Source organism: Ailuropoda melanoleuca, chromosome 15, assembly GCF_002007445.2.
Source record: "Ailuropoda melanoleuca isolate Jingjing chromosome 15, ASM200744v2, whole genome shotgun sequence".
NCBI lineage: Eukaryota > Metazoa > Chordata > Mammalia > Carnivora > Ursidae > Ailuropoda > Ailuropoda melanoleuca.
This window is the reverse complement of record NC_048232.1, coordinates 63,591,771-63,605,792: the sequence shown is the minus strand read 5'-3', so window position 1 is coordinate 63,605,792 and position 14,022 is coordinate 63,591,771. Positions and strand designations below refer to the sequence as shown.

Here is a 14,022-nt window from a genome sequence, read left to right as displayed (position 1 = left end):
TTTCCTGTCTATTCCATTTTGTCTGCAACTGGAAATCTGACCATTTTAAAAGTTAGATTGTTTATCTTTTTATTATTGAACTGTAAGGGGTTTTTTTTTTTTTTTCCTTAATCTATTCTGGGTACAAGTCCTTTGCCATTATTTTGATTTCCTCCTATTTGCCCTATTAGTTAAGGAAGGATTCCTGTCTTAGGCTTATAGGGACAGCTGAACATAAAATTAACCTGACACTGGACTGGTTGAAATCAACAGCATTTGTTAGCCACATATACTCATGGCCCAGAAGGACATGTATGCCTTGAAGAGCCATATGAGGATTGAACTTGGGAACAGAATGAACAACCATGGGCTGTGAGAGGCAGGGTTTATGGTGTCAAGAGGGTGAGGTGTCCTTTGGTTCCTGCAGGAGATTATGATTGGCTTGTTTGAATTATTCTATCGGCTGGCAGGGAACTGAAACCTGCTATTTAGGGATAAGCAGACTCTGAAGAGGAAAGTTTTTGTTTTTGTTTTTTTAAGATTTTATTTTTTAAGTAATCTCTACCTCTAATGTGGGGCTCGAACTCACAACCCCTAGATCAAGAATCGTGCGCTCTACTGACCAAGCCAGTCAGGCGCTCCAAGAGGAAGGCTGTTTGAATAGAGGATGCTATCTGTGGGAGCAGAGTGGGAAGGGAACTTGCAGTTAGGCCATTCAGAGTTCTCCCATCACCAGCTGACAAAGCAGTGTGTAATATTGGGCCTTAATTTTTGACTTTACACCACAATCAGATATATGTGATGTGTACATTTTTTCCCAGTCTGTGGCTTACTTTTCATTCTGTTGATGGTGTCTTTCAAAGAGAAGACTAAAAACGTCTTCAAACAGTCCAGTTTCTCAGCCTTTTCTCTTATGGTTAGTGCTTTTTGGGTCCTTCTATAATTTTTTTGCCTACCCCAAGATTTCAAAGACTTTCTGCTATGCTTACCTCTGATAGTTTAAAAAAAAAAAAAAGATCATTTTAGTGTGTACATTTAAGTCTATGATTTATTTTAAAATATTGTCTATAGTATTAGATAGTGGTTGAGGTTCATTTTTTTTATTTGGATATGGAAACCAGTTTTGTATATGGTTGTTTCAGTACAATTTGTTGAAAATTTGTTGAAATTTGTTGAAAATGTTACCTTTCCGCATTGAATTAAATTTTCCCTTTTGTGAGAAATCAATCGACCTTATATGTGTGGTTGTATTTCTTTATGCTCTTTGATCCAGGCATACAGAACTCCTTTTAAGGTGTGCCAAATTAGTTCTTATCTCTGGACTTCTGTATGCTGATCCCCATGACTTACTTGCTCCTTTACTTTATTGCCTGGTTAACGTCTGATTATCCTTTAGGTCTCATTACAGATAATTACTTTTTCAGTAAACTTTACTTGACTCTCATGGGGAGTGATGCTTCTTCCATGTGCTTCTGGGGAATTATATTTTCTGTCCTTTAGGTAATGGTTATTATTCTGAGACTCATTTATTTATCCAATATGTATTGTTGTCAGACACTGTTATGGATGCTGGAGGTATGGCAGGGAGTAAAAGAGTCAAAAATTTTTGTCATGGTAGAGCTTATATTCTAGTAGGTGGAAATAGGCAAAAAACCCAAAACATACTAAAAATGGACAAAGGGAAACAATTGATGTTATTGAGAAAAATAAAGTAGGGAAGGAAGGATAGAAAGTGTTTTGGATAGTTGCAGTTTCAAATAGGATTGTCAGGGAAGACTTCTCTGAAAAGGGAATAGCTCAGGAAGAACTGAAGGAAGTGAGGAAATGAGTCATGTGGGTTTCTGGAACAACCACGTTCTATTCATGGGGAACAAGGAGAAAGTCTCCAAGAAAAAGCAGCAGGGAGGCTATTGTGGCTCCCGTGCAGTGGGTGAGGAGAGATTGGATCTGTGAGGTGATCAGGCCCACCTCCTGCAGGGCCTTATAGGTCCGCCATAGGCCTTTGTACAGACTTGGGTTTTTTACTCCTGGTGAGATGAGAATCCCTTGAAGAGTTTTGACTAGGGAAGTGTCAACATTTGTTTACGTTTTTATAGGATACATTCTTTTTGCTGTTTGGAAAGTAAGGTGTTAGTGGGGTAAGGATAGAAGCAGAGAGACTGTTGGAAGGTTCTTGCAGTGATCCATGTGCAGTGTGGGAGTGGTGTGGATCAGAGTGGTAATAGTTTTCTTTCCTAACTTTTTCAAGAAGCCTGTAAGCTTCCTGAGGATGGAATTTTGCCTTATTTTACCATTGTGTTCTCAGCACCATAGCATAATGGGTGGAACATAGTAATCACACTCAGTACATACTTTTTGAATGAATGATTAAATGATTGTATATGGAAGCTTACAGTGAAGAAACCAGTAACGTGAGAGGCAGCATAAAGCTAACATGGCAAAAAAAATGCCATGATGCATTCTTTTAAGTGATTATTATTCTGTAGTTCCAACACTTTGGATTGTGGTTGCCTGAACATAACTCTTTCATCAGTAAAAAGAAAAAAAAAGAATTCATGTTCCTCACTTTCATTCCCTGGCTAATCTCCTTTAAGGGTTGTTAAAAAAAGGAATAATGGTATTAATGATAACTAACATTTATTGAATATTTTATTTTTATCAGATCCTATGATAAACACTTTGCATCTATTATCTCATTTAATTCTCAGGAGGTGCCCCCCTCCCATATGAAGAAGGTGTTTCTATTATCCCATTTCACAGATGAGGAAATTAAAGGTCCTATAAGCTGCTAAGAGTGGTGTGAATCTAGGATTCAAGCCCAAGCCTAGCTCTTAACTGCTACCCTGCCTTGCCTCCCACCTCAGGACTTTGTTTATAGTCATTGTCTCCTTTGCTATTATCCTAAATGACATTAGTCACTCAAGGAACACCCTAGTCTCCCAGTTCTTAATGTTTGCAATGCCAGTGATCTTTATTCTTTTCTAGCTACTCAAGTTCATGGCATTACCTTCACCTTATTATTGGGAAGAATAGTTTGACTTGAGATGTTGCAACGAAATGTTCCCATTCCTTACCACAACTCTCTATCCTCTCAAAAACTTTCTCATATTCTTTAGCTTCTTTGGCCTTGCTGAATATTTCAGGTTTTTAATTCCTATCTTTTCTTTTAGTCTTTCAGCCTTTCCTGGCTTCATTTTCTTTCCTCTCTAACCATACATCTAATGACGGAATATTTGTTGAACACTTACAGGCACTACACTAAGCCTCTTATGTACTGCGCAGTATCTCTAGAGGAACAGGTGCTAACATTGACCCCATTTTATAGATGAGGAAATCAACATTTCACAAAATAAAGTGATTTCCTTAAGGTCATATAGTCACATTGGTTGAATCTCAAATCCACATCTGTTTTTGACACAGAAACTCACAGTGTTTATAACCTGTTGTCCTTCACTATAGTCTTCATTTTATTTCCTTTAAACCATAGATCAGTGTGGCAGCCCACATTTTAAAATATCAGTATTGTTAGGTATACGGAATTAGGGAAATTGATTTAAAATGATTTTATTTGGTTCATGAATTTAGAAGGAAGGGTCCCCTATTGGGAATTATGGGTGTGGGCAAAAATGGGATCTTAGGCTAGTGGAATATGGTGAAGATTAAAAATTCCTTTCATTATAAGAACTTTTTTTGTTGAGAATATTATCTCACATAGTTGTAACTGTCAGTCATTTCTTGATCTAAAATAAAAGCTAATTTGCCAATAATGGCTCTCAGATAAATAAGGACAAAGTGTCCTGAATGAAAAGAGTAATTAATATTCCAACTAAGGCAACTGATAACTAATAAAATTGAACCAATGGGAATTTCCAGCATAAGGATGAAAGCGACTTCTAGTCATCCTACTTTAGATAGATCTTTCATTTTTTGTATATAGTTACTCCATGAAAACTTCCCTTACAAATACTGAAAGGAGATATATTAATTATTTTTCTGTTGTGTTGTCTGTATTTTGATTTATAAATAACTTTTTATTTAAACAACTAAAAGTCGTTATTTCACAGGGTTTCATCTGTCCGTTATGTATGAAAAGATGTATAACTGCTATTGATTTGTCGGAGCATTACCAGCAAGTGCACACTGAAAATGAAACAAGAGGACAGGAGCTTCTTAATGACTCCAGTGTTACTGTGGGTCCTGTATATTTTGCTTTAGCAGCTTGGTTATGGGTTGCTCAAAATAGCATTGTTTTTCCTTGCCTTGGTGTTGCTTACCTTTTTATGCTACAAAGGGAATATGGGTTGCTTTAATTATGTATGCATGCTTAAAAGAAGGTTCAATAAGGAAAACAGGCTCTTGGGAAGTTGGGTTGGTTGCTCTTACTCTCTGCAGCTGTCTTTTTATGAATCTGTAAACAAATATAAAAGTTTAAGTTAATGTTTTTGTATAAAGTTTGCCATGAAATTTGAAATACAAAGTGAATGATATTTGATTTCAACATCTGTAAGTTATATCTTTATTATTTAATTAATGCTAATGAATGTTTTAAAATGCTGTAGGTTAAAATGCTTTACTCTTATATGGAAAGAGGACTTTGCATATTACTTGTTACTGTCTTTATTTGAGAATATATAGGGCATTAGAACCCGGATGTACCATTGTTTCAGTCTTTGTTTTGACACCCTGGACTTGAGGAAGGTGACAGAATGGCACATACTCATCATTAATAGTGGATCACCCAAATGTTTCTCTGTAGTGTGTTGGACTGTTGTGTATCTCAGGCTGAGGGTGGAAGCCAGTGTGGGGAACTATTGCCCATTTGCGGGCTGGAAAAAGTTTCTTAGATGATCTCGATATATGTTTCCTTTGAAAATTACTGCAGTGTTCTAAAAACAAAAAGAAACATGGCTTCCCCCCCATTCTTTTGCAAATCTTACAAAAGAAGGAAACTTTTTGTACCCAGAAAAAAAAAAAAAGTTTGTTTTTTCAGTCTGGCAATTCTATATATAAGAAAAGTATTTCATCAAACATTCACTTATTTAGCATATTAATAAGTACTTCTTATGCACCATGTATTTTGGTAAGTTAAGAAGATAAAAGGGTAAATAAGATATGATCTTTATCCCAGGAAATTTCTGTGATAAATATTATTTGCAAAAAGAGTGCAGTGGTGATTCAAGTTGAGGGAAACCCCAGAAAAACTTCACTGGGAAACAGTTAAACCAGACATTTTCTAGGGTGATGAGGAAAATGGGTGTATTGTAGGAGGACACCAGTTAAACTAGCTAACTGGTGTGAGCGAAGACAGAGGTGTAAAAGATTCCTAGAGCTCTCCTTAGCATTTTACCAGTTGTCTTCCTTTCAGAACATCTGTGTCAACTTTTCTTCTTTATGGGTTAACCAAAATGAAAAGTCCCAATATCACCTACTTGTCACTTAAATAAGAACTTTCTTTTTAATTGAAAGAACACTTGGTATAACAGGGATACCATAAGTATCAAGGTAAGTTCTTAGCTGCAGTGTATCTGAGAAAGGATTAGAGATAACTGAAATCTAGGAGTAAGGGACTTACTGTTTTTAATCTCAAGTACACTGTGTGTGTCTGTGTTTATGTGTGTGTGTTTGTAAGTTGGTGAGAAATTTGGAACGATTAAGGGAAATAAGTGTAGCTGGCTGCTTTTTTGTGGGTTTTTTTTTGTTTACTGACAACATTTTTATGGAAGTTATTGATCTAGTTAACTTCAGTTCCCTTGAAGGTGGTTGAGAAAAAATAGAGAAGCAATCTCCTAATATCCAGGATTAGTATTACAAGGTCTATGAACTAAAGATAATATACTCTATTCATGAGACATCCCTCAGATATTCACTCTGAGCTTATATTACTGTCATTTTAAATGAGTGATGTGGTTTTAATAAACTTCTTTCTTTATCCTTCCCTTCTATATCAGGCTAGCATTATTAGATATAGCATGTGAATAATTTTAAGAAATGATTGTGGTAAGTCAAAACAGAGTGTAGGAAAAAACTATAAAATGTGGGTACAGAAATTAAAGAGGCTAAAATTAATAGAGTAGAAGTCACCCATTCAGTGATGAATACTTATGCCTCTGAGACATCAAACAATAGTTTAATATCATCTATTTAAGAAGATGAGAAATTATATGTATTTTAGAAAGATTTATTTTTATCAAAAATCTCCCAAAATTAAAGTGTTATGTAAGCATGGGAAATTTACTTAGGTGAATCATATGGAGAATTCACTTAGGTGGAGTATTTCTATAATTAAATGTAAATTACTGAATTTCAAAAATTTCTCTTTAGGGATGAATCAGTTCTTTCTGGAGTATTAACCTGGTAATATTTAGAAGCTTTAAGAAGGTATGGCATACCTTAATGTGATCATTAGGTTTTTTGAATCCTTAGGTATCTAGAGCCAAAATCTAGAAGTAGAGACAGTAGTCAAAAAGCCAAAGCTGTAAAGATTAAATAGTGTAATTGGTATGTGGATTGTCTGAGGAACATTCTACAATTTGCCTTCTAGTTACTAGTAGAAGCTGAGATGAAAAAGAGAAATGACAGGCTAAATAGTATAGGGGCTGATGTACTGTTGCACTAAAGACATGTTAATTACAACAGTTACTGGGTAGAAGTTACAAGAATGCCAAATTAGGCAGAATGCGGAGCCATTATGAAACATGATGGTAGATAATAGATGGCTTTGAAGAAAGAGGATAACATCAGCTAGATTAGCACATAGGCTGGGAACATTCATTCATTTAAAAGACAGTGCTGAGCATCAAATATCTCTGCAGCCTAATGGCATCATTCAGATGTCCAAAGGTACATTGCTAGTACTACTGTCTTTGCTTAATTAGGGAGTGTCATAGGAAATCATTACATTCGTTTACCTGTTGTGCCCCTGCCCTTCATTCTGGCTCTGTGATCAGGACACACCTCTCTTCCCCAAATGCAGCATGACTGTGTTTCAGACCTCTTTCTACACCTTTGTTAGGATGCCTTTCTTTTATTTCTGACAAGTAATTCCTACTCATTCTTTAGTACATAATTCCAGTGTCCAATGTCTAGTGTATATACACATACAAATAATATATATGAGTATCTCTGTATTTTTTGTAAAGCATTAACTCCTGCCACAGGCTGTTGGATTCCTCTTTTCCTGTGTTCCTATAGTTCTTTGTATCTGCTTGTATTGTACCATTGTCTGGTAATGTTTGTCTACATATCAGTATCCCCAGTACTCAACGAGCCTTAATTCTGCCACACAGTGTACATAAATGAGAAGTGATGATACGCTGTTTGTGTAGCACCCAGCGAAGGAGAGATTTTAATTTATTTTTTAGTTTTTACTTGTTCAGAGTATTTATTACTTTGCTCAGGCTATCCCTTGGGAAGTTTTATAATTTGCAAGCTGTTAAAGGTCTTCTGTTTTTTGGTTTTTGGTTTTTGTTTTTTTTTTTAGTCTTTTTATTTATTAGAGAGGGAGGGAGAGAGAATGAGCAGGGTGCAGGGGCAGAGGGAGAACGAGAAGCAGACTCCTCTCTGAACAGGGAGCCTGACATGGGAGTTAATCCCAGGATTCTGGGATCTTGACCTCAGTTGAAGGTAGATGCTTAACCGACTGAGCCACCCAGGCACCCCTCTTCTGTTTCTGTTTTTTTTTTTAAGCTTCTGCCCTGTCAGGTTCATTCATGTTTTTATTATTTATTTATTTATTTTTAAAGTAGGCTCCATACCCAATGTGGGGCTTGAACTCATGACCCTGAGGTCAAGAGTCACATGCTCTAATGACTGAGCTGGCCGGTTGTTATTTTATTTTATTTTATTCATATTTTATTAGATAAATAATCAATGTAGAAAATATAGAGTATGTTCTAAAATACTAAAGTAGCCATTAGGGAAACATGGGTGAAAAGCTTCAGTGTGTTGTGTATTATAGTGAATGTAGAAACTTGACAAGCTACTAAGGATAGTGCTGGAAGGAAAAAACAGTATATGCAAAGGCCCAGAAATGTGGGGTACTATGGTGTGTTCAGGGAACATAGTTAAGTCAGAGTAGTTGAAAATGTCAGTAGAGTTGTACAAAGTAAGAGGTGGCCAGGCATCAGAATGATTAGGTCATTGAGGGAATATTCATGCAGGTCCTTATATGCCGTAGCCATATAATTCTGAGATTATTTATAAGTGTTTAATATCTTATAGGACTATTAACTTTAGGCTTTTACCGTGTTAATCTTAGGTTAGCAAGGAATTTACTGACTACAATATTCTCAATCATTGTAGATATTCTGTGGTAATTAATTACAAGTTATTTATCATATTACCTTTTTTCCTCAGTGATCATAATACTTTATGTTTTTAATTTTTTTGTTATTACTCCTATGAAGTACATTGTAGCAGATACTATTTTACTAAGGGGGATGTCTAGAAAGAGAGAGAGAGGATATGTTGGTAGATCTTCCCAACTAACCTTCTAGATCAGAACTAACTTCTCAAATTAGAATTCTGTGCTCTACTTATTTCACTTAGCATAATTTCCTACTCTGGGAAACAACCTGAGGGCTTCAGAGGGGAGGGGGGTGGGGGATTGGGATAGGCCAGTGATGGGTATTAAGGAGGGCACATATTGCATGGTGCACTGGGTGTTATATGCACATAATGAATCGTGGAACATTATGTCAAAAACTAAGGATATACTGTATGGTGACTAACATAACAAAATAAAAATTATTATTAAAAAAAAAAGAATTCTGTGCTCTAGCCATCAGTTTATTCAACCTAAAAGATGGTTGTAAGGGCTTTCTTTATATTTTGTAAACTTCAACCAGAATAGACAGTGATGTACCTTTACACAATAGCAGAATTTGGGCTTAATGTCATAAATTACAGTCTACTAATGGCGCCATTGGTGTAACATTTGACTGTATTTCATACTATACACATTGCTGTCTTACAGTATTAAACACAGTTTTGTAACCTTTTTCTGCCTCTTTCTGTAGGGTTTCATATGTCCCCAGTGTATGAAATCCCTTGGATCTGCTGACGAACTTTTCAAACACTATGAGGTAGTTCATGATGCTGGTAATGACTCAAGTCATGGAGGAGAGGCTCTTGCTCTGAAGCGGTACAGTATAATCGCTTTGAAGTCTATGCTGTTATGAACGCATGTGATATTATTTCTTTGCTGTGTTAGGGCCTCAAGTAGTGTGCTCACTGTTCTTTGTCAGACTGACTCTTAGGTAAGGAGAATAGAATGTGAGAAGGTTTGACAGGACTCAAGGAAGAGAGAGAAGCCGGCGTTGCCTGAGCTGAGTGAATGAGAAGGAGAATGTTAAGGCAGGGACTATACTGTACAGATGGTATAGTTCTTGTTAATGGGTTTAGATTTTATGCTAACTACAGTAGGAAGCTATTGATCCTTATTATTGGTAAATTAATGGGAGATATTTTGTTTCTGGCTCAGGCACTTGATGATTATATCATTTCTATGATAAGGTGTTTTTCCATTTATAAACAATGAGCTTTTGGAATAAAATTATTTTTCTAAGGGTTATACATAAAATTCTATACATAAAATTCTAAAGCAGTTTTTTTTTTAAATTGAGGAAACTAGAATATTAATGTACAGTCACTAGCCATGATTTATTAAGAGACCAGGTTGTTAGAGGACTATTAATTCCTTTTTCCCAATGTGTTTAGAGATGATATAACACTACTTAGACAAGAGGTCCAAGATCTTCAGGCTTCACTTAAGGTAACAATAAAAATGATTAAATTTGTTTATTTTCAGTGTTTCAGATAATAAATCTTTGGAAATTTACTAAATAAAAAAATTTTTTTCCCCTTAGGAAGAAAAATGGTACTCAGAAGAATTAAAGAAAGAATTAGAAAAATTTCAAGGGCTGCAGCAGCAAGTAAATGCTTTTAAATACTTGAAGTCTGTTTATTAGTTGTTTATTTTCATTGTTGAAAATAAGCTTTTTGTAAGTAGGTGGCCTGAAATAACTTCTTCTAATTTGTTTATCTGTGTTTAATAGCCTACAGTGTATATCTTCTGTAATTCTAATGAATGCAAACATATAATTGGAAAGCTAAGATGTGATTTCTTAAAGATGCTCCATTAAGAATCAGTTACCTGTGGATTGTTTTTTTATACGAGGCTGCGTTATTCTATTTTTCTGACAAAATACCTAAATTGTTAAAAAATATAGGTTCAGACAGTAGTGAAACTCTTCAGAGCATTTGTGTTGTGACAAATTGGGAATCACTAAATTGTCTGCTAGTAGGGAAAGAACTGTTAACTTTTTTGTTTACATTGATGCAGATTGTTTGAAAATGTGGGGGAATGGTTGTTAACAATTTTAGGGTTTTTTTTCTTAAACCAACGTTAAGTTTCAAAAAACAAAATAAAAATATTTATTTGTGTGTTTACATACACACACACACACACACACAGCTTTATATAAAAATAATACATAGAAAAAACCCAAAATCATTGGTATCAAAAGTGGTTACTTTGGAGTGAGATTCTGTTGATATATAGTTTAGTGTATTTTCTAAATAAATGTCTTAACCAATTATGATTTTTATATTAAAATTGTATTGCCTTTTGGGGCGCCTGGGTGGCTCAGTCGGTTAAGTGTCTGCTTTGGGCTTGGTCATGATCCCAGGGTTCTGGGATCAAGTCCCACATCAGGCTCCCTACTCGGCAGGGAGTCTGCTTCTCTCTCTAAGCCTTTCCCCTACTTGTGATCTCTCTCTCTCTCAAATAAATAAATAACATCTTAAAAAAAATTATATTGGCTTTGAATTACAATTACATAAAGAATCATAGAATAATGAATTTTACCAAATATAGTTTTCATTTGTAAGAATAAAGTGGATACCCTTCAACAATAGTTCTAATATTTTTATAAAGTAATTAGGGATCCCTTTGCATATTAGTACATTGTGGCTCTCAGTCAGTCTTTCTGCCTTTTTTTTTTTTTTAAGATTTTATTTATTTGAGAGAAGGAGCGTGTGTGCGAGCAAGAGAGCACAAGCAGGGGGAGCAGCGAAGGGAGAGGGAGATGCAGACTTCTCACTGGGCGGGGAACCCGATGCGGAACTCGATCTCAGGACTCTGAGATCATGACCTGAGCAGAGAGAAAAATCTCAAGCAGACTCCCAGCTGAGCAAGGAGCCCCACCCATGACCCTGAGATCATGAGCTGAGCCAAAACCAAGAGTCCGACACTAACTCATTGAGCCACCCAGGCACTCCTATGAGATTATGAATCTTATCTGCTGAATTAAGTATTGGCTTTAGAATCTATGTTTATAATTATAATAATTTATGTTATTTTTAAATCTACTGGTGCATCTGGGTGGCTCAGTTGGTTAAGCATCCAACTCTTGATCTCAGCTCAGGTCTTGATCTCAGGGTCGTAAGTTCAAGCCCAGCGTGGAACCCACATTAAAAAAAAATCTTTACAGAATTTATGGAATTCGAGATGCTATCTATCGTAAGACCCATAACAACTTTATATTAACATAAAAAAATTCTTAGAACCAGTGACTGCCGTTAGATTGTTATGCCAGTCTGCCTAGTGGTACTCTAGAGACCTAGAAGATTGTGATCAGGCCAGAATTTTATCAAAATTTTGCTACTTACCTCATAGAATATGGCTTTTAGAGATTTCTTTCACATTGGCAATGGTAATAGTACTGTCTTTTCCTTTTAATGTGTTTTTTTATGTCTTGTTTTCATTGAGGAGTCTAAACCTGATGGATTGGTGGCTGACTCATCAGCAGGTAACTTTACCTAAAGCAGATATTTTTTCATTTTTCTTTTTCTCCTTGCTCATTCTTCTTTTTTACTTTTTATCTTTTCTCTGATGTCTGCTACATAAATTTGTATTGTGGTTATACTTTCTGGCTCTAAAACAGTGAAGATAATAGTCATATTTTAGGTTTAGAGTATTACCTGTGAACTTCATAATTTAATCAGTCAACAAAAATCTTAGTGTTTTTTTAGTTCATTTTATTCTGTAGTTATAATTATACTTCTGGAATATTACATGAATACAGATTAATGAAAAGTTAAACCTATTTTAAAGAGTGATGTACTCTTTTTCTCTTGGGATAAAATGTTGAAACCAGCATCTTTGTAATTGACTTTAACTGGAGGAATGCTCAATGAATAATCAAAATTATATTTTGAGGTTAGCTGTTCTATTTACTTTCCCTCTGAAGTCTTTTTATGAGAGTGAAGTATTAGGAGTTTACTGCGTATTTTAATTAATTCTTTTTTTTATATAAGACCTTGATTTTAAACCATTTAAACTTCATTTCTCATTATTATAAATTTTATTTAGAGATACAGAATATATTCCTTTTTGTTTAGTTGATAGTTATAGGAAAATAACAGAAATGTGAAATCAAAATAATCTTGAAACAAATATTTATGGATTATTTGGGCATGATGCTAAATATTCCTTTCATTTGTTCTTTATGTTTATAAATTATAACTTGTGGCTTAAATGAATTAGATATGCTTAATTCTTGAAATGTTGACATACTCTCTGTAACTGGATGATAGACTCACCTTGATCATCTTTTTTTTTTCATGTTGATTGTCTTTACTATAATTAGGATATAAGTAATAACAATTTAGGAAATGTAATTAGCATTAATTATGTATTTGAATAACTGTGATACTTTTTTGTAGAATTACAGTCTTTGGAACAACAATTAGAAGAAGCCCAAACAGAAAATTTTAATATTAAGCAAATGAAAGACTTATTTGAACAGAAAGCAGCCCAACTTGCCACTGAAATTGCAGGTGAATTCAATCAGAGTTTTTTAGCTAGTAAATCAGTGTTGTTACCTTTTTGCCATTATATATCCTAGAAATAATACATTGATTGTATTTTAGTGTATTGTATTTTAGTATGATAAGGCATTTGTTATAGACTCTGGTGGTGATTACTGGAGTTTAATAATAGAGTTGCTATATAAATTATTTTGTTTGTCCTCTCACCTCCTTTCAAAGGCCTGATTTCCTCTGTAGAATTCTTGAAATTTAGAGAAGGTAAATTTCTTTTGGGGCATGCCTAAAGATTAACAAGTAACATTTTGAAGAAGTTAAAAATATAGTATAGATTTATCATTTGGTTATGCTATCAATTACTTTTTAAAAAATTACATGCTTTTAGGTAAAATATATGATTAAGTATACATTAAAATGCTAATTAGTAGCAATGCTGTGCTGTATGGAATTTATGTAGACAAAAACATTTGATTATTTTAAGTTTGTCATTTCAGGTAATCAGAAGTTGAAATTTATTGTATGTATTTATGGTTATCTAAGGAATATGAATTTGAATTAATGATATGTAGATATGCATATATAGGAATAGATATAATAATTACAATACATGGGTATTTAATAAACTGTATAATATACAGAAATTTATAAAACTGTCCTTTTCTAGAGTTGATGTCATAAAACTAATATTTATATAACTTTTTAATTAGATATAAAGTCAAAATATGATGAAGAAAGGAGTCTTCGAGAAGCTGCTGAACAGAAAGTGACACATCTGACAGAAGAATTAAACAAAGAAACAACTATAATTCAAGATCTGAAGACCGAACTGGTAATTTAGAAACCATTTATTGGAATGTACTTTTATAATTTTCTACATTAAAAATGAAATACGTACTCTGAAGAAAAAATTTTAAAAGTATAGCATCCCTAAAATGGAGGAAATAAAAATTCCCTGTAGTTCTGTCCTCTACACATACACTAATAGGATTTTTTACATAGAAATGGAATCTAGGATGGAAAACTTATTACCTTACCATTTTTGTTTCTATCTTAATATTATCTGCCTTTTTTCTTTTCCATATCTGTATCTCTGATCCTGACCTTTCCCCGCACTTTGGTTTTATAAGTCCACCCACCTTTAGGATACTTCTGATTGCATTTCTAGCTTTCATTTCAGATTCAACAAGTGTAACATCAAGTCATCATATTTCCTCC

The 14,022-nt window shown here is 34.4% G+C and overlaps 1 protein-coding gene across 2 annotated transcripts in view; it reads left to right on the top strand.

Annotated features, from left to right (window-relative positions):
• EEA1 (early endosome antigen 1) overlaps positions 1-14,022 on the top strand; it is a 117,773-nt gene that overhangs the window by 31,947 nt on the left and 71,804 nt on the right. The window contains exons 3-9 of one of the 2 annotated variants that reach the window (XM_034643582.1): positions 4,044-4,169; positions 8,997-9,121; positions 9,697-9,751; positions 9,846-9,911; positions 11,750-11,789; positions 12,706-12,819; positions 13,515-13,636. In XM_034643582.1, coding sequence (XP_034499473.1) covers positions 4,044-4,169; positions 8,997-9,121; positions 9,697-9,751; positions 9,846-9,911; positions 11,750-11,789; positions 12,706-12,819; positions 13,515-13,636 — 648 coding nt within the window. The remainder of the gene's footprint in view (positions 1-4,043; positions 4,170-8,996; positions 9,122-9,696; positions 9,752-9,845; positions 9,912-11,749; positions 11,790-12,705; positions 12,820-13,514; positions 13,637-14,022) is intronic. The other variant, XM_002928070.4, reaches the window with a different exon arrangement.